Source organism: Panthera leo, chromosome D3 (assembly GCF_018350215.1).
Source record: "Panthera leo isolate Ple1 chromosome D3, P.leo_Ple1_pat1.1, whole genome shotgun sequence".
Classification (NCBI taxonomy): Eukaryota; Metazoa; Chordata; class Mammalia; order Carnivora; family Felidae; genus Panthera; species Panthera leo.
In genome coordinates this window covers 11,074,159-11,101,519 of record NC_056690.1, presented here as the reverse complement: position 1 = coordinate 11,101,519, position 27,361 = coordinate 11,074,159, and the positions used below count along the sequence as shown (strand labels likewise).

Below are 27,361 nucleotides of genomic sequence, written 5' to 3'. Positions count from 1 at the left end.
AGCCATGCACAGATGGACCCCCTCTCTTGCAAGGCCACGGTTAAGAGCACAGGCTTTAGAATTTCATTAGGCCTAGGGTTGAGTCCTGGCTCTGCCACTGAATATATAGCCTTGTGAGTTTTCCCTCAAATCCCTTAAGCAGACTGAGCCTTAATTTCTCCATATGTAACATAGGTGCGTAACTCCTGCTTCACGGGTTGCTGAGGACGGCCTCCAGTTACCCGTGGAATAAACTCAACACCGCTGGGCCCGTTGTGTGCCTTCAAAAGGTGTGACCCCCTCCCCCCGCAAAACATGGCCTATGACAGCCAGTTGGAGGAACAGGAGAAAAACATTAGAATTTCCATTTCTACTTACTTTTTATCTCATGCTTTCAAGTCTTCTAATACTTAAGTATTTAAAGACGTACATATGCAGTGGAACGGTGGTACATACACGTTTCCGAATCAAAAGCGTATGAGTATCGGTGATGAATGCTCAACGCGTGCTCGTTCAGGGCAGGTGTGGCCACAGACTGTCGGTGCCTGGGGTCGATGGCCGTAGAGCAAACCACCCTGGCAAGACCTTCTCTGCAGCTCAAGGAGCTTAGAATCTCACACGGGTCACGTTACGTGAACACAAGCCGGCAAGAGGGCCGCTGGGCCGCAGGGCGCCGGGAGGGACCCGGTCCTGGGTAACAAGGAGGTGAGGCAATTCTGTCACTTTGGAAGTAGACCGCCCCTTCCCACCTCTTGGAACCAAATCGGGACCGGGACCCAGATGTGGCGGTGATGATCGGGCAAGCCCACAGGTGCGTCTGCTCATTTGATTTGGGGACACAGTGTCTCAAATGTCTTGGCCTTGTTGCCAGTATTTAAAAATCTCATTCCTCAGGGGTGCCTGGGGGGCTCAGTCGGTTGAGCTTCCGACTTTGGCTCAGGTCGTGAATCTCGCGGTTCGTGGGTTCGAGCCCCGCGTCGGGCTCTGTGCCGAGAGCTCGGAGCCTGGATCCTGCTTCGGATTCTGTGTCTCCCTCTCTCTCTGCCCCTTCCTGCTCATGCTCTGTGTCTCTCTCTCTCTCAAAAATAAATAGAACATTTAAAAAAAAAAAACCCTTTTTTAAAAATCTCATTTCTCAGAAGAATCTCGACTGTAGGCCTGTTTAGAGGAAAGAACAGATCTGCTGTTCCTGGGCCCACGTGTCCAGCTGGCCATCCAGACTGGGGCCGAGTGGCCCCTGCCCCCTCTAGTGGAGCAGTGGCCCTGAACCTAGGGCAGATCAGACTCCCCTCCCCTGTGCCCGTGTGTCCTCTCTCTCTCTCTCCATCTTCCCTTCCTCTCCCCTCCCCTCCTCCCCATTCATCAGTCCGGCCTGGAAACAGCTCAGCCAGGGTCACCCAGCTGGTGAGGGCAGAGCCAGGCCAGACCTTCCATTTCCCAGGGCCACGTCCCCTCCTGGCAGGAGCCTCTCGAGAGAGTCCTCGGGCCCCGGCTCTGATTCAGAGATACCATTTAACTGCTCCTCCCCAGGATTCCTCATCTAGAAAACGAGAGGGTCACGCTTGCCTGGAAAGGACCCCGTGAAAGGCTATTGAGAAAAGCTAAATGCTGTTCCCCGTGCCGCTTTTCTCACTTTCTCGGAAACCGGGCCATTTTTCAGCCTCCAAGAGGCACAAATGAAAGGAAGGCTGGCTCCCGATGGTGAGCAGGTAACCTTTCCGCATCCGGCTCTCACCGTGATGAGTGGTGGGTAATTGGAAAAGTTCAGTCTAACAGCCACCCTTTAACAAGAGAGCGAGCGAGAACAAAAGAGGGAGAAGCTGCACGCCTCAGTCTGTGTCCGCTAAATGTCCCCGAGAGCCCGTGCCCCACGAGGCTCCAGGCCACAGCGTGTCTCCGCTCACCAGGCAGCCTTCGGGGGGGAGCGGCGGCCGCGAGCCTGCCTGCCCGTGCCCGCCCCTTGGCCGAGGCCGTCTGCACGGACCCGCGTCCGCCCTTACCCAGCACGGCTCGCTTCTGAACCTCCCAGTCTAGGGACCTGTCCCCTCGGAACTTCTTGAGTCGGCCCCGTCTGTACTTCCTGCTGTTTCTTCGCCGCAGTCGAAGGGGTGGATGTGGGTACCTGGGGAGGGGCTGTGGCCCGTGAAGACGCGTCCTGAGGACAGAAGGACTGAGTGTCCTGCCCCCACACGTGACTGCGTGGCCACAACAGCACAGGCACGGGGAGGACAGGGACCTGCAAGTCAGGGAGGGCCCACGGGTGCCGGGTGGGTGCCCGGATGGTGGGCGTGTGTGCGAGGCACGACCTCTGCCGTCTCAGAGTGTTCTTTCTGTTTCTAGAAGAGGGAGGGCAAGGACAAGGAAACAAGCCATTTCCTCGGTGCGCAGGTGGGACAGTGGCCGGCGAGGGGGGCAAGGGGGGGTGGGGAACATTCAGCGGAATGGCCTCTTTGGAAAGGTGGCATTTGAGCAGAAATCGAATGACGGGCAGGAGTTGATTGTGGGAACGTCTAGGGAAGGAGAGGTCCAGGTAACAAGAAGGGTGAGGTCAAAGGTCCTGAGGTAGGCTTGAGTTTGGTGGCTTCAGGAGCAGGAGGAAAGCCAGTGTTGTTGGATCAGCCTTCCTTTCCCCGTTTGTGATGCTGGAAGTTCAGACAAGGCTGCCTGGATCAGAGGCTTTGGTTTGGACGCCCCGGCTGGGGGGTTGGGGTGATGGGTCCTGTCCTGCAGCCTCACGGTACTGCAGACATCACCTAACGTGGACGGAGGGAGGGTTTTGCCTCGAGGTGGCCCATCGGCCTGTCTCTCCTTGCCTCGGCAGGGCAGAGAGGGGCCCGCCGCCCGCCTGCCGGCTCTTCCCCGTCAGGCGAGTGTCCCCTGAGACCAAGGCTGGTGTCTGGCCCCCTGTTGCCTCCCTCCGAGCACCCGGCATACAGGGAGCGTTTAGCTGGCTGTTGGTCCACCAGACAGCACCCGTAAGCCCTGCGTGATCCAAGGCACGAGGGGCCAGGCCGCCCACCTTGAGCCCGGTGTGGCTCATTGCCGCCCACGGGACCTGGGGCCAGACCCTTCGCCCCCTGGGGTACGCAACGACTGGCTGAGCGGCCTTGGAGAAATCACATGACTTCTCTGAGCCCCATCTGCTCCGTTTGTCAAACGGGAGCAGCCGTGCCTCGCTCACGCTGCTGCCGTGAGATCCTGTACAGCAGGTGTTTAACATGCCGAGGGGCTCGTAGCCTGGAGTGCTGGGGGAACGGACGGATGTGCTGTGCGTGTTGGAAAAGGGGCTCTATTTGAAAGGCTTTTTTTCTTTTTCTTTTTTTTTCTTTTTGCCAAGAGATTCAGCCCTTTCTTCTTCCCTCCAGAAGGAAGAGAAGGAAGCTTCGGGCGGGTTCTTATCACAAACCGCCCCTTCGTCCTGTTGCGACCACACTGTTGTCTGACTCTGCGTCCCTCGGGTGACGGCTGATTCTTTTTTTTCCGTCAGCAGTGCGCTGAGCACAGGTGGAAGAGAAGTCATGCCAACAAAGTTCCCCACGTGACTCAGCACTTGTGCTGGGGTTGCCGGTTCCTCTGGCAGAGCTAAATAGGGAGGCGGAAAGGACGCACATCCTGGGGACAGAGGGGCCTGGGCTCTTTGTCAAGGTGTGCCCGACCCCCACTTGGTGTCAGCGTGCAGGCCAGAGGGTCGGGCTGCCTCCCAGCCCCCTCATTAAGCCCCGGAACCCAGGCACCAGAGCAGCTGTACGGCTGTCAAGTTGTGCATCTCTGGAGGGTTCTGTCTGCCTCCCCCTCACCTTCCCTTTCTCACTCCTTCCTCCTGATCCCATCGCTTCAAACAAGGAGGGAGCGGACGATTCATCCGTTTTCAGTAGCACAGCCAGAGGGCCCCAGCAGTCGCCGGCCAGGGCTGTGGTCCGGCCACAGGGTGTGCAGCGTGTGCAGAGGGAGGACGTCCCCGCATGCACACACGCACGCGCACACACACACGCACACACACACACGCACACACACGCACACATATTGTGCCTGCGTTCGGGCCTGTGTGCAGACATGATTTGCATGCCCAGACCTGTTTACGAGGACCGGGCGTAATTGGCTCGCCTCGCTCAACACCTCGCCCCCCCCCCCCCCCCCCCGCCTTCCTCCCCTCTTCCCCCTCCCACCCCTACCCGCCTGGGAAGAAATTAGAAACGTGACAACAAACTCCGGTTGTGGCAAACCCACCGACCGATCTGCCGGCAGTCGTGCGCTCTGGGTGCGGCGGGGCGGGGGGGGGGGGCGCCGCGTGGGGGAGTAATTGGTGAACCCAAGGTGAATGAAATAATTGGAAAAGTGAGGTGCGAGTTTGTTATGAAGTGTGAGCGGGTGGGGGAGGGAAGGAGGGCCGTGTTTAAAAGCCCGGTATGTCCTCTGTATTCACAGCTTCTGATACAGTAATTGCTATTTTGTGGTTTCTATTATCTACACAGTGGGGAGCGTGCGCGTCTCCTTCCCCGAGCGGCAGGGTCTGGGCTGGGGGGGAGTTCCTGGGTGCCCTGTGATTCTCCTCCCTCTCTGGTCCCTGGCGGCCCTGCCCGGCCTCCCCCAGGCAGCGGCCTCTGCTCCCAGGAGATTGGGGGGGGGGGGGGGGGGGAGTGTGCAGAACTCCCTTCAAAAGCCACTCTTAAAAATGGCTCCGTGGACCTTCCTGTCAGATAAGAACCTTAATAATGGCTGGTATTTATATATCGCTTATCTCCAAGGAGCTAAAGGTACTTCATCGATTTCCCCCCCCAACCTTTTTTTTTTTTTTCTTTTTAATTCTCTTTCGATATAGCTGCGAGATCATTAGCATCAGCCTTATATTATCCCGCGCGGTGATAGAAGCATCCAGGACCATCCACCTTCCCCAGCATCGTCCTCCGGCCGGAGGAGCGGCAGCCGTGAGAAAGCGCCCGCCCGGCCATGGGACGGGGACAGGTCGCTGGGCCTCCCGGCCGCTGGTTTTCTCACCTGGGGAAACAGAGGCAGCGACATTACTGCCCTCCAGTCATGACGCCTAGAAACTGTGTTCGAAATTTTTCTTTTAATGTTTATTTATTTTTGAGAGACAGAGAGAGACGGAGCGTGAGTGGGGAAGGGGCAGAGAGGGAGGGAGACACGGGATCCGAAGCGGGCTCCAGGCTCCGAGCTGTCGGCACAGAGCCCGACGCGGGGCTCGAACCCACGAACTGCGAGATCACGACCCGAGCCGCAGTCGGACGCTCAACTGAGCCGCCCAGGCGCCCCTAGAGTCTGTCCGTAAAAGGCCGAGCACCTCACAGGCATTCGGGCATCGGCGCCTGGGGCCTCGGCAGCAACCACCGTGTCTTGAAGCCTTGCCTGTTCATGTCAGGGCTTCCCGGACCTCGGGGAGTTCCTTCTAAGATGGAACCCTACTCTTGCAGCTGCCCCTTCAGCCTCAGCTCTCTCTGGTGCCGTTCTCAGAAGGGAGGGAGAAACACGTTCACATAACCGTTTCCCTGAGCCCTGGAAAGGACTAGGGATTTCCGAAAGGACCAGGGCCTTTGGACACGGTATTTCACGTGTGCAGACAGGGGCCATGACCTCCCCAAGGCCCCCCCCTTGGATCTCTGCACGTGGTCCCTCGTGGATCCAAGGGCACCCCTCTGCAGTGCACCCCGCCCCCCACCCCGCACCAAGCTCTCAGTGCCACGTCCTCCCGGCCCCGTAAGCACACCGCCTTCCGCCTCTCCTCATCAGCTTTTCTCTCCACCTTTTAATTATTTTCCTTGCCTTTCTCCAGACCCTCAGCTGCTTGCCATGCACAGAACGTCCACAGCTTGCAGTGCGCGGCAGAGGGAAGAATTAACCTCAGCCGTTTTCCTCTCCCCCTCCCTCTCTCACGCACACGCTCACATGGGCCAACTCGCCAGAAATCAGGGCTACGGGGAGACCTGGGCAGAGGCCACCGGGACCGTCGAGGGACAGGATGGTAATCCGTGGGGGCAGAGGCAGGAGGCTGGCACATGGCATGAGTGGGAGGAACTGGGACCCTCCGCGCCCCCGCCACTCCTGAAAGTGGACGGCCCCCGTCCAGACAGTTGAAGGAAAACCGAATGCCGTGCAAAGAGAGCTCCGGCTTAACATCAGACCCGCCCGGGTTCACATCCTAACCCTGCCACTTGCTAACAGGAGCTGCTGCCTCCCTGAGCTCAGTCTCCCCATCTGTAAAATGGAGGTGGGGAGACTAATTCACCTCGGTGCTGTTCGTACGTACCCCGTGGCCTGTCTTCACGCAGTCCTCGGCACGTCCCCGTGCGTGTCGGCGGCTAGGTACGGGTGGTCGTGTCTGCGGTCCGGGGCTCCTGTGTTCTTGCTTGTTCATCCCACTGAGCCGGGCCCTGGGCTCCTCGCTGCGGAGCCCCTGATAAGCAAGATAGGTGTGGCTTCTGCTGTTGCAGAGCTGAGCTCCATCCAGCCTCAGGGGGAGGCAGAGGGCACCCTGGTGTCCACACCAGTGCCCTGGTTGAGAGGCACGGCGAGCCCGCCAAGGCCGGCAGGAGCCTGGAGCCTGGGGCAGGGAGGAGGGAGGACCCCCACACCCATCGGGGGTCCGCACCCTTGTCGGTACGGCACCCTGCACGGCCTGGGCACATGGGTGCTCACCGAGGCCTTCTCTTACCAGTCTGACCGCTGTCGCGGTCTGGTCCTCGTGCCCTTCAGGCACACCCTCCCTGCAGCCCCCCGTGTCCCTCTGAAGCACCCAGAGCCAAAGGACCGTTTACCCAGCAAGCCTGCGAGAAAGCTCCGCCATCCCCCTGCCCGCCCGCCCTGGCTGAGGCCCCGGGGCTCCCGCGGAGGAGGAGAGGCCGCGTCTGTCTGTCATGGGCTGTGTCGGCCTTTAGGTGGCACAATAAAGCAGGGTTTGCAGGCTGGACTCCTCCCTCAGCCCTCCCACCTCACCTTCCTGCTTGTCCCCACCTGCCCAGCCCCTGGGCCCCAGCCCTGCCACCTGAAGGAGCCAGAGAGCCTCAGCCGGGGCGGACAGACCGACAGGGCCCCACCGCCTGCCCCCTCCAGCCCCTCCCCTCCCCGGGAGGCTGGCCCTCTCCCCAGCCTGGGGGGAGCCGCGGGGGGAGCTCCGGGCAGACGTGCAGATTCATTTTGAGGATTCATAATGCCGCATTTACCCACCATCCTGCCTTCGGAAATTGGGCCGGCCGATGCCTGGTCATGCTGGCAGGGCCGCGGGTTAACGCCTCGGATTTAGCTTATATCGTTTCACGAGGGCTTACGGCCTTTACTGTGTTTTTCACCCAATCGGTCTTTGGCCCTGAAGCATCCTGGGCCGTTGAGCCCGCGTGTGCGTGTGTGCCCGGGCGCCCGCAAGTGTGTGGAGATTTTCAAATACAATAACAGCTCTTCAGACGCCGCGCACGTTAAATATTTATTGGCAGCGATTTGTGCATATATATTTGATAAACGGACGTGAGGGTGGGGTTGGGGCTGGGAAGTGAGACAGGAGGGCCAGGCAGGCCTGATCCTTTTGTCCGGGAATCTCTCACACGCTTATCTGGGAGGAGAGGCCAGTTCCGGGGCTGGGGTGAGGGAGGGCAGGGGATGGTCCGAGCTGTGTTTACCTGTTTGATCCCTGACGGCGGGGGGGTGGGGGTGGGGGGTGGGGGGGCGCGACATTTTCTTCCCTAGAGCTTTGCCTGATTTTGGCTTAGCAGAGCTCAAAACTAAAGCGCGGAGGTAGGGGAGGTGGGGTTTCGAGGGAGTCGCAGCGCCTGGTTCCCGCGGGGAGCACTGAGGACCCGGGAGAAGAGGCTCATCCTGCTTGCTCAATGCAAGCTTGCTGTGTGCTCGGCTCAGCCGTGCAGGCAGATTCAGGTCAGGAGACCCTCCTCCCGCGTCCGGATCCCGGGCCCTGGCCCTGCCTGTGTGGGGCTGCGTTCCCCCAGCCCACACACGCCTCCTGCCAGATCCTCAGCCCCACAGGCGAAGGGAGGCCGAGGGTGCCAGCCTGTCAGAGGAACCGGAAATTCTCCATCCGTGTCTCCATCCCCATCATCCCTCCCTGCCCAGCGGGAAGGCCGGGATCGGAAAGGAGAAGGCCAGGCACGCCCCGAGCGCGAGCCGGCCGGTGGGGGAGGCGACACCAGTTCACGGTGCGTGTGCATGTGCGTGCATGCATGGGTGCACCTGCGAGCACTTGTCTTTTCTAACCAGAGGGGATGAGTGTGTAAGCTGGTCCTGCCCTCACGCACACATCCCAGCCCCTTTGTGGGCCCCAGTCCTTAGCTCTCCTGTGCCTTGCCCTCTGTCTCTAGCACCTTCGGGGAGCTGAAGACCGTCCGCTTGCCGAAGAAGATGAGCGGGACAGGCTCGCACCGAGGGTTCGGCTTCGTGGACTTCCTCACGAAGCAGGATGCAAAGGTGAGACAGTGCCCCCCCCCCCCCACTCTCCCACCTGCCTTCCGGGCCCCTTGTAGAAGCAGCGAAACGCCTTAACGGATGTGGGCATGTCCCTGCCCCGTGGGGTTTTCCTGGTCTTTCCCTGACCCCGCCAATCTGTGCAACTCCCTGGGAAGGCAAGACCCTGGGTTTTGTTTGGAGGAGGGGGCAGACCTGTGTCCCCCTCCCTCCCTCCCTCCCTCGCCCGCTCACGTGACAGAAGCAGGAACCTGGGATACAAAGTGGGGGAGCGAGTGGGTTTCCCAGGCCTCCCCAGGTCAGCCAGAGTTCCTGGCTGCGAGCGCCCCCCGAAGGCAGGGTCCACGGGGGCGGCCCTGGGAGAGGAGGCTCCCACGGGGACACGTGTCTTGTCCTCATCTTCCCACTTGTGGCCGGGGCCTGCCGGAAGGTCTGCCCAGGCAGGGGCTGCTGTGCAGAGGCACAGGTACAGAATTCTCCAGAATTCTCCTAGGAGGCAGAACGCCTCTCGTTTCTGAAGCAAGGCGCCTGTCGCGATCTGGGCCGGGCGCAGCGCGGCCGGGGTGGGTGCCGGGCCCAGCCCGGCAGCAGATGTGGGAGCACAGGCTGTGTGGTCGGGGGGGTCTGGCTGTGTTCGCGGCCACTGAATCCCCAGGGCTCCCTCACGAGCCTGCGCGTTTCTCCCTCTGTCGGCCTCCCCTCTCGTCAAGGGTCCGGGGAAAGCGACGGGCGGGCCTCACCCACACTGGGACCCCCTCTGCTTCTCACGAGACCTCCCTGGGAAAAGCAGAGTTATTTGTTAGAATCACACCCGTCGGCCTTTAGCGAGCTGCCATTGCCAGAGGCCCAGTGGGCGGAGCCGGAGGTGACATCTCGGGGACACAGCTGCGGCCTTTGTGGGCCCTGGGAACACGCACAGGCACGGAGGGCCCTCCCGGGACCTCAGGGAGCCTCGCCAGCCACCTTTGTCTCAGCGTCTTGAACTCAAGTGCCTGTTTTGTCCACACGTGGCCGCGTTTGTCCGGACATCTGCTCTCCTTTCTTCTCGGCTGGCAGCCTTTCCCTTGCCTCCTGTCCACGGCGTCACCCCCTGCGTGCGGCACGCGGGCACCTCTGGGGGGCGGGGGCGGGGGGACCCGCATGCGCTCAGAGGGGAGCCACGAGGGGAGCCGTCCAGGGCACCTTCCTGCCGGCAGCTGGGCTCCCCTAGCCCTGCCCCGTGCCTCAGTTTCCTCATCTGACGGTGCGCATGAAACCCTGGCCCATAGTGCTGGAGACAAGTGAGTTATTTCTTCCCCCTTCCCACCGGCCCTGCTCCGTCGAGAGCCGGGGTGTCTTCACCCCAGACAGAGGGAAGGGAAGTGCAGGGCAGTGTTTCCTCCCCAGCCTGCCTAACCCTAACCCTGTTGGGGGGGCCTCTGGGGGGTTGGGCGGTGAGGGTACAGAGCTCTGGTCGCCTGTTTGCTCTCAGGGTTCCCGTGTGAGATTGTGACCAGGGAAGAAAGAGCAGGGGGTTCGCCCCTCACCCCCAAGAGAGACCTCTGATGAGGGGGCTCGTTGGTGGAGGACAGACTCTGAAGCCAGACGGCCTGAGTCGGGACCCTGGTGCTGCCCCTGTCTGCCGAGGGACCTCGGGCAAGCGACTGACTCACGTTCTGCGTGTTTCAGCTTCCGCGACGTTTACGAGACGGCGAGAGGATTTTCCTCCCCAAGCTGTCGTGAGGTTTGGGTGGGGGCGATGTCCTCGGAGTGGCGCTGGCCCCGGGAGGAGGAGGGTGGCGGTGGTGACAAGGGAGATGCTCTCAGAAGGAGGAGGGGTAGGACGGAGCCGAGAGAAAAGGCGTCGGAGTCCCCCAGCTGGAGGGCGTGTCCCTTGCACACGGCGGCCTCTCTCCAGGGCTGGGGCTGATGTCACAACCGATGTGGCTCCTGGGGCTGGAGGCTCAGACCCGGCGTGGGCTCCCAGCCTCCAGCGTCAATGGCCGCATTGCCGGGACGCGGTCGGTGGCAGTTTCGTTCCCCGGGATCTCCGGGGCAGGAGGGGCGCCTCAGGTAGACGGGGCGGCGCTCGGCCCCAGAGCCGGGCCGCAGACGTGACTTCCGAAGGCCGGCACGGCGCCCGGGGAGTCACGGAGGTGGCTCCTCTCCCTCCGTCCCTTCCCTGCCTTCCGCTCTGGCCTCCAGGCGGAGAAAGGGCGGCCGAGGACAGCAGGGACTCAGCCCGCGGCCCCTCAGGGGTTGGCCCCTCTGCCCCTCGCCTCCCACAGGCAGCGGCTGGGCTCCTGCGTCCCCGCCACAGCCCTTCCTCTGGGCGCATGAGGACCGGGGCCCCGCGTGCCCGCCAGCGTGCGAGCCGGCCCTCCACACGGCGTGGACCCAGCAGGAGCGCGCCTTCCCCGCACGCCTCCCGTTGCTCTCTTTGCCTCCCGGGGAAGCTGTGCCTCCCTCTCCTTCTCCGTGTCTGTCTGGAGAACTTCATTGTCTTCCGAGTGGCACGGTCAGCACCCGCCACTGACCCAGGGGGCCGCGCGCACTGCAGGCCGACGAACGCGGTTCTGACTGCCGCACGTGTCGAGCCGGCTCGGGGCGGGGCGTGAGTCTGAAGACGGGGTGCAAGGCCACGAGGAGACGCCAAGGAGAGCACCCCGAGACCTTTACTCCCACAGAAGGAATTGGTGGGAGTGCCGGGGGGACGCGCCTCACCCCCATCCCTCTGGCGGGCTCCCCCTAAGTGGCCGTCCTCTTTCGGAAGCACTTGGGGAAGGAGGAGTCCTCCTTCAGAAGCCTTTCCGGAGCTTGACTGATCCCTGCCTGACCCACCTGCACCCCTCGCGAGGGGTTCACTCCCACTGCCCGGCAGGACACCCTCCGTGGGGATGGAAGGCGTCACTCTTGGCATCGGCCACCCGGGAACCTGGCATCAGAGCCTCTCCTGGGGGCCCCGGGCCGTGCTCAGATGGGAGGAAAGGAGGAAGGGAGGGGAGGGTGAAATGGGGGGGTTGGTACCAGGGGAGAAGGGAGAAGGGAGAGGGTAACGGACAGCTGGGCGTTCCGTGTTGAGTCTGGGAAGCAGTGGAGAAACTGATAGTCTCTGGCCGGGGGCCGGGACCCAGATACGTTGGCTCCCAGGACAGTGCTCCTTCCCCGGCATCAGCCAGCCCCCTCCACCAGCTGGCCGAGGTGAGAATTAGCCCCGGTCTGCCTCTCGAGGCAGCCCCTCGGCAGCCCGCCCATCTGCGCCGTCCCTGCACCCTGCACCCCTGCACCCTGTGTCCTCTGACCTTCCTCCACGACACTGCCTTCCCCCCGCCCGTGCATCATCAGGGACTTTGTCATCCGTCAGGCCCCTCTGGGGCAAGCGCACACCCCCAAACCGTGAAGAGAATCCTAGCACGAGGCTCCGCAGAGGCTGTCGTGGCAGAGCTCAGGGTAACCAGGCAACTGATGACAATAGTCAGAGGCCCCTGCGACCGACCGCACCGGCTTTTGTACGTGATATATACACCACACGCGCACTGTCTCATCCCAACCTGCAGCGGCCCCGGGAATCGGGCAGGAGATTTGCATGAGTCCCTCCCGGTCTCCGCACGGCCGCCGAGCTCTGTCCATGCAGCCGCTGCAGAGCCCCGTGGACCGATCCCTGCGAAGCCTGGCTCTGGCCCCCGGGGCCAAGGCGCTAAGCTGGAGGAGACCCGTCTCCCTCATCACGGCCTCGGTGAGCTGGCACGTTCCCCCTTCCTAGGTCGTTTGTCAGCCCTCGGAGTCCTAGGCCCTCTGAAAGTGCCCGTGTTCCCTAAAACTCCGGGGGTGGTGAGGCGATGTCTTCCAAAGAACCTACTCCCTCGAGGTAGAGGGGGGCAGGACAGAGGCTGACGAGGAAGTCAAGGACGCAAGCCATCCCAAATGCAGTGGTCTTTCCCCGGGTGGCCTGGGTCTGCACTTATGTGCACGGCTGTCTCCCTGTCTCAGGTGCCCCCGTGGCTCTCTGGGCCCTGATGTTTCCGGAAGGGCAGCATCTTGGCGGTGATCAAAACCGTCAACTTCTAGAAGCCTGTCTTTGGCTGCTGGGCGTTTGCGTTTGTCACGTCTTGTCCTCCCGGGACTCTAGGAGGTGAGTCGTAGGTGGCATTGGAAACTGAGGCTCAGAGCGGTGACGTCGGTCAGCCGGGGTCATGCAGCCAGAACCGGGCAGAGCTGGGCAACCCTGCGTGCTGACCGGCTGCCACAGCCCGTGCGTCCAGGGCGCTCCCCGCCTCGTCTGCTCGTTCGCTTGAGCTGAGTGCCGGCCCCTCCTGTCCCCAGCATGCCCGCCACTGCCCACCCCAGCACCCAGGGGAGAGGACGACTCACGGATTAGAGCCATTTCAGGGGGAGGGGCTGGAGCATCTCTGGGGAGCACGCCCAGAAGAGTGAGCGCCCCGGCATCGGACCCATGAGCGCACGAGTCCAGCCCTCCCGAGCCCGAAGCAGCCTGGCCCCAGAGAGGCCACCGGTAGCCACCGGGCTTCTGTTTAGCAGCTGCCCCCACCTCCCGCTTTGCGCAGAGCAGGCTGGTCCTGCAGGAGGAAAGCAAGGCCAGCCTGGAAGAGAAGGGATGGGAAGGATAGACTCTCAGCCCGGAAACCGGAATATTAATTTTTTTCCCCATGCAGGCGCCTTTAATTTCCCCTCCCCGAGCCCGCCGCGCCTTTGTACTTTTGCAGTTGTGGCTGTTTTTATTTGCCGCCGCTGCTGTTGTTTTAAAAGGTCTATTTTCACGTGGAATGTTATCCAATTAGCAGAGCAATGTGTTGGCTTAAATAAACACTTGGGGGGAGCCGGCAGTAGGGAGACGTGATGGCGGCTGGCGTTGGCAGGCAGAGCTGTTCTCACCGTGGTAAACAGCCGCAGCTTTAATTGTGGGGTCGCACCGGTTAACGCGTCCCTTCCCGGTTCCTGCTTCTGCACGGTGCTGGGGGGGGGGGGGGGGGGTTGCGACATGGACACGGGGCCCGGGCCCGGCCCCGCCCGTGCTGTCTCCTCGAGAGCTCTGCCGAAATCAGACCCGTGGCGGAGAGAGGGGGACCGTGAGGGGGCCAGACGGAGCCTCTCAAGGCAGGGACGCCTCCTTGGCCGGCACCCGGCGGGGCCAGCACAGGGCCGGGCCATCTTGCCCGCCCCGTAAACGGTGACCGCCGTCAGATCACCACTGGTGTGAGCTCAACACGCGCTTGCTTCATCGAGGGTAAGCAGGGAGTCGGGCAGTTTCCGTGGGGCCCGTGGGAGCACGGCAGGGTCCGCAGGGGCCAGCGCCCCCTGGGAGCGAGGAGGCCGCGAACACTGAGAAGGGGCGTCACGTCCCCGAAGCCCAGGTTACTCGTCTGTCCCTGTGTCGGAAATGATACTGGCCCTGGAGGCAAGTGTGGAGATCAGGGCTAGGCCCAGGCTGTGGCACACAGCGCCAAAGAAGGGGCGGCTGCCGGGTGTGCTCGGGCCCCGTGGGGTGGGGCTGCTGCGGTCTGAAGCCTGGTAGAGGTTGCTCGTCTCCAGAAACGTTAGGGAGCCGGGCTTTGGTCCCCACCTTTCTGTTCGGGCACGCGTGCTACACGCACATACTCACGCGCACGCGGGTTCTTTCCTGTGTTTCGTTAGCAAGGTTTTCCTAGTTCCCATCGTTGGGGCCCAGGAGTGGAGGCGGGGGTGGGAAGTATATTTGAATCCTGAGCCTTGCATTTCAAGGCCGGGATTCAGGCTCAGCCGACACATTTGTGGGCTGAGAAGCCGGGGGGTGGGGGCAAGCCACACTCTCCTCAGACTAGCAGGCGTGCATCCTTCGTCGTCACCAGGGCATAAGCGGTGCCATGCGGTGCCCCTCGGCTCAGCCTGTCCCTCCCTCCGGGCCTCTGCCCACGCGAGAAGACCTAGGGTGCTAGTGTCCTCACGTCAGATTCACCAGGCGCTCGGAACACATTGCCAGGGAAAGGCGACGAGCCCGGCTGAGTGGGACACCTTTCTCCCCTCCAGGAGCTCCTCTGGTGACTTCACTGCCGATGGCAACAGCAGGTGCGAGGACCCAGGCGCTTCCCGTGCCCCGGGCGCTGGCTGTCCTACTTACTCTTCTCGGCAGCCGCGGGAGGTCCAAGTGCCCCTGTTTTGCAGCTGACAGAGTAGAGACCCAAAGAAGTCCTCGTCCGGTCACAAAGCCAGAAAGCAGCAGGGCCCCACCTGGAGCCCAGGGCCGTTACCAGCCCACGCCGCCCCCTCGCCTTATCGTTTCTGACCGTCGGCGACCTGGCGGCATTGGTTCTCTCCCGGTGGCTCTTTCGCCCCTCCAGAGGGCAGAGGTGGTGCCTCACCTCTGGGTCCCCTCGCGTAGCGTTGGTTCCTGGCGGGTCCCCCGGGGACTGTCGACTAGAATTGGGAGGAGCTGAGTGGATGAAGGCAGGAAAGGAAGGAGACACGTCTATTTGAGAGATGGAGGCACAACCGCCCGGAACTGGGGCCCCGGGTGTTTCTCTTAGAAACTCGTCCTCAGCTCCATGGTATCTTAAATGGAAATGGCCCGAGGCGCTGAGTGGGGCCCCACGGCCGATCACCCAGTGCTCCTCCCGGGCCCGGCCGCCACCCCACTCCTCCCCCGTGGAGGCCCGAAGCAGCTGGCACGACCTCCTGAGAGCTTGCTTCTGGGATTGTGGGAGCCGTCAGGCAGGGACGGGACGGTTCTGTGCCTCAGAGCACAGGACGCTGCACCGAAAGACAGCGAACATCCCGGCGCGGCAGGCCCTCCTCCCAGAAGCACAGCCCCCGGTTTTCAGCCGTCTCAGCAGACGGGAGGAGCCTGGCCCCCACCAGCCCCAGCCAGGGCCCCGGGCCTCCGTTCCCTCCACTCAGTCCCGTGCCCCTGGGCACACGTGGTCATTCTTGGCTGGCCCAGGTCACGCTTACTCCAGGCATTGGGGGCACAGATGGCCTGGCGCAGGCTGGCGTTGTCCGCGCTCAGGTGGCTCTGACGCCTGCTGCAGCCCTCCCCCCTCTGCGAGACACGGGGCAGGAGGGGCCGACGAGTGCCTGGACTTACGAAGACAGGAGTCCCGTCCTCAGCCCGGCCCGGGAGCCACCGCCCTTGGGACGGCGCCTCCCACCAAGGGCATCGTGTGGACTTTTGTTGCCGCGAAGAGGAGTTGTGTCTCCAGGGAGAGCTGCAGAAAGGTCAGGCCAGCGCCGCGCTGGCAGCCTTCCAGCGTCTTCCCTGTTCTGGAAAGATGGCTGCCAGGCCTGATCAGTCACTCCCCGCTCCGTCCGCAGAAGAGGCGGTGGAGGCTGGGGCTCTCGGTGCCCACAGTTGGTGGCTCGGGTCAGAGATCAAAGGGGGGTGATTCTGGGACAGCCGAGCCAGGGACCAGATGACGGCGGGAGCCAGCCCGCACCCCAGCCGGCCCTGCCCGAGCTCTCCTCGGTGGGCCTCAACTCTCGGAGCGGGGCCAGGCCCTGAGACCTGCTGTCTGGAGCGCGAGGCCCGTCTGCCCTGGGTCGAGGCAGAGGCACTTCGGGCAGCCCCCCGGGTCGGCAGACACCCCACCCCCGATGGTCTAGGAGAGATTTATGGAGGAATAAGTAGGGCTGGGGGACCGGTGAGAGGGGAGGGGCCGCCGGCAGGAGCTGTAGTCCTGGCGGGAGGGGGCAGGGGAACGGCACCCCCACTCCCTTCCTCCCTCCCTCCAGGACTCCGGGCATCACCTACGCGGAAGCCAGAGGGCAAGAGCCCGAGTTACACGGTCCGTGGGAGTGGCCTGCAAAAGCACGGAGAGTGGGGGCCGATAGAGGAGTAGGAGCGGCCAGCCCTGTTGCCACAGAGGATGGCAGGAAGTGGCTCCGGAGGGCAGAGGCCCCCCCTTCTATGGCATTCTGCTCCCGGACAAGTGAACGCACCCTTAGAGTTGCACAGTGAGCCGAGTGGGTGATCTGCGGTCTCCCGGGTCCTGGTGGCTTGGGCACCTGCTCCCGTGCCCCAGGGCCCCAGAGTCATACACGTCGGGAGCAGGCCTTCCCCTCCCCGTTGCCAGACCCAAGAGCGTGTCCGCACCAGGTCTCGTCCTAACCGCAAGGCGGGCCGTCCCGGGCATGTGGCAGCTGGAGACGCCACACTCCTCGCTCCTGCGTCTTCGTGGTCTGTATCGTAGGGACGTGGAGGGACCACGGCGGGTTATTTAAGCCAGCCCACCGTCTCTAGCCAGGACCAACTTGAATACGGCTCTGTGAATACAGCAGCCCCACCCCCACCCCCCATCCACGGTTTCCCTTCCCGTGGTTCGTTACCCACGATCAACCGTGGCCCGGAAGCAGATGGCCCTCCTCCTCGGGCCGCGTGGCCTCACGCCGCATCACACGCCTGATTTAGAAGTTAAACTTTACCACAGGTGTGTGTGTGCAGGAAAAGTACAGCGTAGATGGGGTTCGGTACCGTCTGTGGGTTCGGGCACCCACTGGGGTCCTAGAACGTATCCCCTGCGGAGAAGGGGGAGCTACTCGATCTCCTGAGCACACTTTGCCCCGAGCACTGTACTAGGGGCAGCAGGGAGAGAGGCCTCGCCTCTAAGGTTCAAGGCTGAGCCGCGGAGGCCGGCACACGTTAACGGGGCAGGTGCCGCAATGGAAGCCGTGTGTGCAGGGCGTGGGGAGGGTGCCCGGTGGCAGTCCGTGTGAGGCGAGCGGGGCCTGTGCTGGGCCGCCACCGAGGCGGCTGTGACGAGGGAGCTCTTCCGAGGCCAGGGCGGGTGTTGTTACAAAGGCCCAGGGACGGAGTGCACGGAGTCTGAAAGGAAAAACAAGAAGGCGGTTGACGCGCACGCAGACCTCGGCCCGTGCCTCTGTATTCCTTTCGTTGCAACGGGAGAGTAATGTTCGTTCTGATGAGTAGGTTGTGGTCGTGGGCTCCGAGTTCTAACCCAGGAGATCCATAATCCATGGGACGAAGGCGGCCCTTTCCTCCCAAGGGAAGGAAACAGGCAGCAGAAAGAAGCTGGATTTGGAGAGAAGCACACGGCCAGGAACATGTAACTCCCCGCTTCCTCCCGAGACCCCTGGGTGCCCCAGGATGGACAAGGCCCTGAGGTTCAGAACCACAGCCGAGGTTCAGAACTCTCACGGGGAAGGCAGCGTGGGTCTCAGGAGGCACACAGGCCAGGGAGGAAGCTGCTGGCAGGCCCAGGCCAGAGAGGCCAGGGCCGCAGTTCCCTTCTGCTGTGCCTGGAACCTTCCGCGTTCCTCAGCGCCTTCCCCTGCGCTCACCTGAAAGCCCCGTGAGGCCTGGACTGACTGTCCAAGGCCGATCTTAGCCTCGAGTCACTGTCACCACCAACGCAGCGGGCACTGAGGAAAGCGGCCTGGTCTCCTATTGACCAGAAGGGACTGGAACTCGGGAGGGTGGTCCTGCTGTTTTGGGGGAACCACCCACTGCACTCCCGACGCCAAACGCACAAGAGCTTTTGTGTCCCGCTGGATGTTATTCCTGCTCTTTGGTGGCCTCGGGGGAACCGAGGGCAGTAATAGGAACGACAGCCCACGGTGGTGTTGTAAGGGCTAGACTTCACAGTCCACGGACTCCTATCCGTTCTTTGCTGCCGCCTCTCGAGGAAATGCGTCCCAGAGACGTTAAGCGGCCTGCCCCAGCTCACACAGCTCGCTCGGATTTGAACCGAAGTCGCCCAGGCCCAGAGCCCCCCATCTCAGTGGCTGTGCCACCTCCCCTCCTGCCGTCAGAAGCCCTTCGAAAGAGGAGATGAGCATTTGGAAGGGTTGATGTCGGAGGGAGGCCAGGAGAGGGAGTTCTTAGCAACTCCTGTGGTGAGTGGAGACCCCTCCGGGCTCTGTGTGGCACAGGAACGGGGCTCCGGGGGCAGGAAGGAAACGCCAGGCTGATGGCCGCACGGAGAGAGGGAGGCCGGGGTCAGGGCCTCTCGCCCGGGCCCGCCTCCCGGGCTCTGCTCCCCTGTCCTCGCCGCGGCTCCCGGCTGCCACCAGATGCTGCCTCGTGGCCGCTCCCTCCCGCCCGTGTCCCCGGGACCGCGGCTCCTCAGGGACCCCGGCGCCGGGCCGGAGTACCCGCCACACCAGACTCCCGACTGACTCCTCTCCCCCGTCTTCAAACCCCCGGCACCCCCAGTCAGGCTGTTTCTCTGCCGCGCCAGCTGAGCACGCGTGTGTTTTAAAGCTCTGAATGGGCCATTTCGGCTCGGATTCCAGATGCATTTTTATATCCACATGGAAAAAAACGCAGAGGCTCCGCTGGCAGTCAGAAAGAGTTTTTTTAAATTAAAGTGAAAAAAAAAAAAAGTTGGGGGGGGAGGAAAAGTTGCCTGCACCTGGCCTTTCTCGGAAAGGCGGGTCTGAGAACAGTGTTTTTTGCCCAATCCCGCCACGTGTCTCGTTTTAAAAAGATGCGTGTCCCATCTGCCTCCCGCTCACGCGTCTCAAGGTGGGTCGTGCGGGGGTGGTCAGCTGTGTGCCACCCACGGGCTTGCTGCGTGGTGATCCCACACATTCACCCCCCCCGTTGTCCAGATGAGGAGACCGAGGCTATCGTGGGGCACTCGGCTCACCCGAGGTCCCCGCGGCTGCCGTCGCAAAGTACCGCGGAAACACAACCGACCGAAATTTCTCGGCTCCCAATTCTCAAGGCCAGGAGTCCCCAGGCTCGAGGGGCCAAGAGTGTTTGGTCCCTCCTGAGGGAGGTCTGTTCCCCACCGCTCTCCCCTGGCTTCCGGCGACAGCGGCATTCGGCGGCCTCTGTCCCCGCGGGGCGCTTACCGTGCGTCTCTTCCGAGGACACAGTCAGGGTAGGTTAAAGGGCCCGTCCTCTCCAGCGTGTGCTCGTCTTAACTTGACTACATCTGCAAAGACCCGATCTCCAAACAAGGTCACGACCTGAGGCCCCAGGGGTTTGGATGCCGACCGCTCTCGTCTGGGAGAACGTGGTCCAGCCTGTAAGAGTCGCGCTGCAGCTGAGGGCCCGAGTCCGGACCGGTTGCGGAGCAGAGCCCTCCCGGTCACACGCTGCCTCCCCGCAGCACGGAGGAAGCAAGAGGGACAGGCCCCACGGCCCCTCCTGGTGCCTCGTGGTGCTGCCACAGCCCAGAAGCAGAGACGAAGGTGCCCACCGCTAGCCACCGTGGCTTCCGGGGCTGACGCGCACCCACTGCTGACCCGAGGCCCCTCTGCTGAGAGAAGGCAATTGCAGGTGTGATAAGCCTGCAGTCAACGGCACGCCCACGAGGAGAGCTAGCATCTCTTGAGCACTGACTGCGTGCCCCCACGCCGTTCGAAGTGCCTTCCGTGTTAAAACTCCTCCTCGCCTCCTCTAGAACCCTTAGATTGGCACGCCGTTGACATTCCCGCTTCATGGATTTGAACACCGAGGCCGGTGAGATTCATCAACGCGCCCAGTCTCTGGAAGCGTGCCCACCTGCCCGGGCAAGGTGGCTCCAGAGGCCAAGCGCCTGGCCTCTCGTGTACCACGGGAGTGCTTCAGGAAGAGCGCCCCCCCCCCCCCCCCACCCCGGCCCCGCGAGTCTCCACTTAGCTTGGGCCCCGGCGCCATTTAGGACGGAACTCACCAGTACCGCATGGTTCCGTTTGTATGAAATGTCCAGAACAGGCAGATCCAAAGAGCCGGAAAGCAGACTGGTGCTTGCTGCGGGCCGGGGGCCGGGGCGAGGGGTGGTGTGGCCGCTCACGAGGGTGGGGTTTCCTTCGGAAGGCCGAGGGTGGGGAACCTTATGCTTCAGATGGGTGACGTGTGGATCGAGTCTCAATAAAGCACGAACACCAGAAGTGGGGGGAAGGCTGGGAGGAGGACGGGGCTGCCGAGCCGGGAGAAGGAGCCGGCGCCCGAGAGGGCGGAGGCCGTCTGAGGGCCCGAGGGCCTGGCCGAGGGCAGCAGAGAGAGGTGGGGGACAGAATCCGCGGGGGTTAGCGAAGGACAGAGCCACCAGGCGATGGTGAGGGGCCTGCCTGGCTGTCACCATAGCCAGGCAGGGCTCGGCTGTCTCGGGCGGTGCCCCTGACGGCGTGGTGGGAGGTGAGCCAGCTAATGGGGTCATGGACATGGCATGGGAAAGAAGAAGGTGCCGGCCCAGGCACCAACTACAGGCCCGGACGGCAGATATATCGACGGCACGGTCACTGGCAGCTCTCTCCCTGGGAACATAACCCACTAATCGAATCAAGTGGCCAAGAGCTCCCACACCCTGGCCGGAGAGCAGGTGTCACAAGGGCCAGAACCTGGCCTTCGAGCTTGAGGCGGTGGCGGGCAAGAGGGGGGCAGGATGGGGCGTCTGCAGGTGGGTCTCAGCTAACTCACATTTCGGTTTCCTGCTCTTGCCCCCCCGCAGAGAGCCTTCCATGCCCTGTGCCACAGCACCCACCTGTACGGCCGGAGGCTGGTGCTGGAGTGGGCCGATTCCGAAGTGAGCCTGCCAGCCCTGAGGCGGAAGACGGCCGAGCGTTTCCACGGTAAGTGTGCCGGGGCTCCCGAGGGGACTGCCCTCGCCCTGGCCGGGACGGGATGGGCCGCGTGCAGCAGGGTACCCCGTCTCCCTCCCAGTGCATGCTGGGCGCCCCCCCAGCTGTCCCCCGAGCTGCTGCCCGGCCTCCTGTCCTCGTTCCGCACCGGGAGGCCGACCCGTGTGGACAGCGTCGCTAGTCTCCGTGCCCTTCGGTTTCTGGTTGGGCTGGGTCATCGAGAGGCCTGGCAGGAAACTGGGGAGAGGAAGAGCCTGGGGTCAGGACGTTTATCACCTCCCAGTCCCATCATCCCCGTCCGCTTTCCCTTTTGCTGGGTTTCTGCGGGCTGACCGGCTGGCACTGCCCCCCATCTATAGCCCTCTCTGCCTGGCACTTTCTGTCCGCGTCCCGGCCGCCAGCCTGGGGGGGTCCCTCCCCTGAAGCCCCCACCCCCTGCCGCCTTTTAGCCCGACTCTGCTCAGTTACTTGGTTTGAGGGCCGTGTACTCTCTGCCAGGGGCCTGATGGTCTCAGGTCGTGACGCCACCGCTCACACACCTTTGTGGCATCACGCGTCCTCGCCGATCGCTCAGTCCGTCCCCCAAAACTACTCACCGGTTGTGTCCTGGGGCTAGTGATGTGGCTGTGGCCTAGCCGGGCCGTGGGTCCGAGCGGAAGAGGCCGGCACCTTGCTTGAGCGGGTGGTCTGGAAAGGCCTCCTGCAGAGGTGACATTCGTGCCCACAAAAGGGCTGCCTGAGCAGCGGGGACCTTGAGCTTGGCACATGGAGAAATGGGGAGGGCCGGCGTGTTCGGAACAGATGAAGTGAAGAGCGTGGGGGGCTGGCTCACAAGGGGCCTCACCTTCTCCAGCAGGTTGCTGGGGAGTCAGGAGGGGATGAGGGAAAGCCCCAAGAACCGGGCCATCCCCCGGTCCCCAACCATCCCCCCCACCAGTGCACACCCCCACACTCGGGCAGTCGAGGGACCTTTGAGCCCGCATCCCATCTCCTTCCTCTCCCACCATCTCAGAAGCGCGTTCAAGGCCAGGCCAGAAAGGGGCAGCTGCGAGCCTCCTACCTTAGGATCCTGGTGGCTCAGTGACGGGTGTTCAGGAAGCAGCCCCAGCGAGCAGGGAACGCGTCCCTTCCTCCTGCCGGCCTGGGAGAGCTGGGCTTGGCGAAGGGGCTCCGTGGCCTCCCCCGTGGCCCCCACCCTGGCTGCCGCCAGGTCTCAGGTGGCGGCCTGCCTTCCTCTGCCCAGAGGTCCCAGGGACAACCGGCAGGTTCATGGCTCTCGGGGACTTTCCTGGATGGACCAGTTCGCCCGAGCCCCTGCCACTGCCCCCCTCACCCGTCCCCACTGCCCGGTGGTGTCACCTGGGGGCAGTCTGGGGGGGTGTTGGCTACACAGCCCACCCTTCCCCCGCTCGTCCGTGTAGGGATGGAGCCTGGAGCCAGAACAAAGTCATGCTCAGCTTAGGAGAACCCAGGGAGGAGGTGGCCCATACAGGGCCGTGAGTTTTCCGGTTGGGCCTCATCTGTCTTACTCTGCGTTAGCAAGCGGGGCTCCCGAGCAGCGTTTCGGGGATGCGAGACTACAGCCCGGTCAAGTGTGCTAAGAACTCCGAGCTGGGACTGAAGCCCAGGCTGCCAGACCCTTCAGAACACGCCCCTGCCTGCTCCGGTGGCCTTTTCCCAGCCCACCGACCCTCCCCACACGCCACATGGTGTTCTGTGACTTCCCATGTGTTCTCCCCTCTGCTCACGATGCCTGGCCCTCCAGTGGTTTTGAATCAGGCGGTGCCTATTCAGCCATTAAGGCCCAGCTCAAATGACACCTCCCCCGGGAAGCCCTCCCTCCGTCTGCCTCCTTCTCAGGTATCAGTCATGGCCCCTCCCTCTGTTCCTCTCCTTCCCTGCCATGCGATAGTTTCTTTCTTTTGGTTTTTATCCTCACCGGACTGATACCTTCCCTGGCATGCAGACTGGGTCCTCGGGTTCGTGGCTGGGCCCCCCGTTGCCGGGCACGCTGTGTGCCGGGCCCTCAGTCTGAGGCTGGGGAATATACGAGCAGGGGCGAACGAGCAGCTGGAGGGAATCAGGACTGAGCACACAGTCCCCAGCTTACGACTCAATAAGGCCCCAAATCCTGACGCGCAGAAAGGGAACCCGTCCTTATCGACAGCCATTGACAGGCCCAAATGCACCCGTCGGCAAATGTTTGTGTAAGGGACTCTCCCCGGTCCTCCCCGCCGCCCGCCCCCAGGGCCGGCAGAGTGCAGGCTCAGCAGTTCTGCCCTGCGTGGGAGAGAAGCCCCCTTCAATAAATTGAGTTCCGAAGACAGCATTATCGCCTCACCCCAGCGGAAAGCCTCGGCCACAAGCGTTTCTGCAGGGTCTGACGTCTCCGAGTATCGGCTGCCCCCGCGGCCCGCACAGGGGCAGGCGCGGTCCTGGCAGCAGTTGGAGGCTGCAGCTGGTTCGTACGATTCTTGCCATCAGTTCCCCAACAACCCCACGAGATGGGCACGATTCGCCCCGTTTTACGGACGGGAGAACTGAGACCAAGCTAGCATCGGGGTGACGTGTGACCCCTGCCGTTTATTAAGGACTCGCTCTGCGCCAGGGGGCGCGCCCTCAGTCTGTGACCTGCGTGGCCTCGTGTTTCCTCCCGGAGCTGCAGCCGCTCGAGGCCCTGCTGGCTCCGTTTTGCAGACAGGGAAACTGAGGCATCCCCCGTGGTCATGCAGCTGGAGAGTGGCCGATTTGAACAGCAGGCCGGCTGTGGAGCCTCCCACCCCACCCGGCCGTCCCGTGCTGCCCGATACTAGCCAATGCCATTTTCCAGAAGCTTGGGGCCTTTATTAGATGTGGGGTGTGTGAGCATTTACTGCACGGCTGCCTTCATCCGGATTCATCCAGACCCTGAACATAGAATCTCCAGGGTCCCTTCCAGAAATGGAGGGGGTGAGTGATAGATCGTGATGGAAAATGGCATAAGGCCCTTTGGTGTTGACACAGTGCGTCCTCATAGAAAGCCGTGTGGGGTGCGTGGCACGGTGTGCCCACTTACAGGTGAGGGGGCTCAAGCGCAAAGGTGATATGAGGCCCCTGAGGTCAGTTTTGAGGGTCAGCCAAGCTCTGTGTTTAGACCCCCTTTGTTCCTGGAGGAACACTGTCCTCGCAGGTTCCGGAAGGGGTCATCGACTCTGAGCTAACCGAGCATGTGGAAGTCAGTGCTACCAGCCCCCCGCCCAGCACTGAGGGTAGACGGGCAGGGTCCCACCAGGGAACAGAATTTACCCCAAGGACTGGCAGGAAGAGCCTGTAATGCGGAGGTGTGGGCAGGGGCCAGAGGTGAGCAACTCCCCCGACCCCACACACCTGCCACTCCCCCGTCGTCCCGTCCCCAGGGCCTGCAGGGGCAGAGGGAGGAAACGATGCAGACAGCCACCTAGTCCCCTAGTATAGAGGGACACAGCCAGTGCCAGAGAACAAAGCAGGTAGGGAGCTGGGGTGGGAAATGCCTGCGGCCCCTCCTTCTTCCCACCTCTACTCTCCCCCGGGTCTCCCACTGGCCCATTCCCTTTGTAAAGCCAGAGGGCCAGGTCCCCCAGGGACACCTTCCGGGGGACAGCAGGACAGAGAATGGATCTGGCGGCACCAGAGAATACGTGTGGTGCCCACAAACACCAGGGCGTGCGGCCGGGGTGAGGGGCGGGAGTATCCGGTCTGGAAGGGTCTCTCGCGGCCACGTGGCAACCCTCCACACTGGCCTCACCCGTCTGGGTCGTGAAGAGGCGGCAGGAAGGCAGGCTGCGAGTTTGGGGGACAGAGAGCCTGAGAGTAATTCCCAGTCGTGTTTCACAGCACTCTTTCCCAAAGAAACACATGATAATCCTCTTAAAACAAAAGAAAGCTCTCCAGAACACAGCAAGATAAGAGACAGGGATTTGTACCCTAGGATCCATGAAACCTTGTCTTCGTGGATCCTAGTCTGGGGCTGGCCTCAGAGGGGCTGTGAACACCCAGAAACGTCCCCCGGGGGGCGTGCACGTGCGCCCACACCCCTTTGGCAAGAGGATCTGTCGTCCGATTTTCTGTAAGGTCCTGGTCCCTAAAAGGTTGGCTTTAAGGAGAAGGAGCGTTGACCTTGTCATCAACGGGACCCAGATCCTGCTGCTTCCCGGCTGGGTGTCCAGGGAGGAGTCCCTGTGCCCTGTGGGCTTCCGTTTCCCCTTTTACAAACAGACAAACCAGGCCGACAAAGACGTCGCTCCTAAAATTGTTGTGAAGATGATGCACAGAATAACAAAAGCAGCGGGAGCTGCCTCTTTGGGTTTCTTCAGCCACACTCCCGGGAGGCAGAGGCCGCTTGTCTGCCCACTTTACAGATGAAGGGACGAGATGAAGTAACTTGCCCGGGGTCACGCAGGCAGCAAACGGGGGAAGCCGGGCTCAAACTCACACAGTCAGGCCGAAGCGCCCCGAACCCGGGCTGACGGCTCCGTCAATGGACCCTGGGGAAGGGGGGTAGACAAGTGTGTGCACAACAGGTGCTCTGGAGTCGTGCGTCCCTCTCACCCGCCCACCCCATTGTCCGCCCGATCTCTTCAGGAACCCCCTGAGCGTTCAGAATAGGGCCGCTGGCCTCCTGCTCTCCTGGCTGGACCCTGTTCCCCACTCTGCCCCTTCCCTGTGGCGAAAAGTACCCAGCTCATTGTGTCGAAATCTGCCTTGTTCGGCGCTTCTAGGGCCCTGGCAGACTCCAAGGGCAGGTGGCACCCATGCCCAGTTTCCTCTCTCCGCGCCGAGCTCTGCCAGGAAGGCACACAGACCTCAGGTGGAGGCCCCGGCCCCGTTTGCCCAGCCCGAGCCCCGAGGCTGCGACAAAGGGCTCCCTGCGGAATGTGGGCCAGGGAACGACAGGCAGGCGTCTCAGCCATTCAGCCGGGCCAGGCACACAGCCTGCTGGCGAACTGAGAGCTTCCCAGCCCTTGCAGCCGGCCCCCTCTCCAGCCATGAGTCCCCGATGAGCCTAGGTCAAGGTGGACAGCTCCATGCGCGGTTCGGGTTAGATGGCACTCATGATTATTATTACCGCGGTAACAACTTTCATCTGTTAAGTCTTACTCCCTGCCAGGAGCTGCCTGTGGAATTATTCACAGGTATTAATCCTGCCGAATCCTGGGAGCTCAATACCGTCGTTACCTTCTGTTTTGCACATGAGGAAACTGAGGCACGGAGATAACTTGCCCGAGGGGCACCCCGTTGCTAGCGGCCGAGTCGGGCGTCTTCCCGTCAGCAGGTGTGCACCCTTCCGTTTACTCCGGGCCGCGTCCCCATCCCTGCTCTGGGAGCTCAGGCGAGACCCTCGGGCCTCAGCTTTCTCATCTGTACAGTGGGAGTAGGGTGCCCACCTCATTTGGGCCGAGGGAGTTGACGCCTGTAACGTGCCTGGGGGGGCCCCTGGCACAGGTGAGCGTGTGACAAATGTCTCCCCTCTCTGCGCCGCCAGGAGCACCTCGTTGACCTTACGCTGCAGTCAGGCCCGGCCACGGGAGGAGAGAATAGAGAAGAAGAGCCCCGGTTTTTATAAGCCTGGGCGATACCGAGCGTGTGCACGTGGGCACATGTGTGTGGCAGAGAGAGAGAGTATGCCCAACACGTGGGCAGCATTCAGGACAGGGCATTTGCACAGTAGCATCGAGGAGGAGGAGGGAGGGGAGGAGGAGAGAGGGGAGAAGAGGAAGGGAGGGGGGAGGAAGCAGAGGAGGAGGGGGGAGGAGGAAGAGGAGGGAGGAGGATGAGGGAGGCAAGGAGGGAGAGGAGGAGGAGGGAGGGGGAGGGAGGTGAGGAGAGAGGAGGAGGAGGGAAGGGAGGAGGGAGAGGAGGAGGAGAGAGGGGAGGAGGAGGGGGAGGAAGAAGAGGAGGGAGGAGGATGAGGGAGGCAAGGAGGGAGAGGAGGAGGGGGGAGGAGGAAGCGGAGGAGGAGGGGGGAGGAGGAGAGGGGAGGAGGGAGAGGAGGAAGAGAGGAGAGAAGAAGAAGGAGGAGAGAGGGGAGAAGGGTGGGGAGGAGGAAGAGGAGGGAGGAGGATGAGGGAGAGGAGGAGGGGGAGAAGGGAGAGGAGGGGGAGGAGGGGAGAGGCAGAAGAGGAGGAGGGAGAGGAGGATAAGGAGGGAGAGGAGGAGGAGGGAGGGGATGAGGGGGGAAGAGGAAGCGAAGGAGGAGGGGGGAGGAGGAGGGAGGGGAGAAGAGGAGGGGAGGAGGGAGAGGAAGAGGGGGAGGAGGAAGAGGAGGGAGGAGGAAGAGGGAGGCAAGGAGGGAGAGGAGGAGGAGCGAGAGGAGGAGGAGGGCTCCTCGCCGGGGGAAAAGGTGTTGGTAACGCCTTGCCTTCCACTGCAGCTGTGGGAACTGAACGTGCTCGGTGCCCGGTCTGGTGCTCGCCGCTTGCCTAGGCCCCTGTATTGGCAGCTGGTT

The 27,361-nt window shown here is 62.6% G+C and overlaps 1 protein-coding gene across 5 annotated transcripts in view; it reads left to right on the top strand.

Moving 5' to 3' along the window:
- The window catches only part of RBM19 (RNA binding motif protein 19), a 148,874-nt gene that overhangs the window by 83,871 nt on the left and 37,642 nt on the right, over positions 1-27,361 (top strand). For all 5 annotated transcript variants that reach the window (XM_042909844.1, XM_042909840.1, XM_042909843.1 and 2 more), the window contains exons 22-23: positions 8,298-8,403; positions 20,769-20,889. In XM_042909844.1, coding sequence (XP_042765778.1) covers positions 8,298-8,403; positions 20,769-20,889 — 227 coding nt within the window. The remainder of the gene's footprint in view (positions 1-8,297; positions 8,404-20,768; positions 20,890-27,361) is intronic.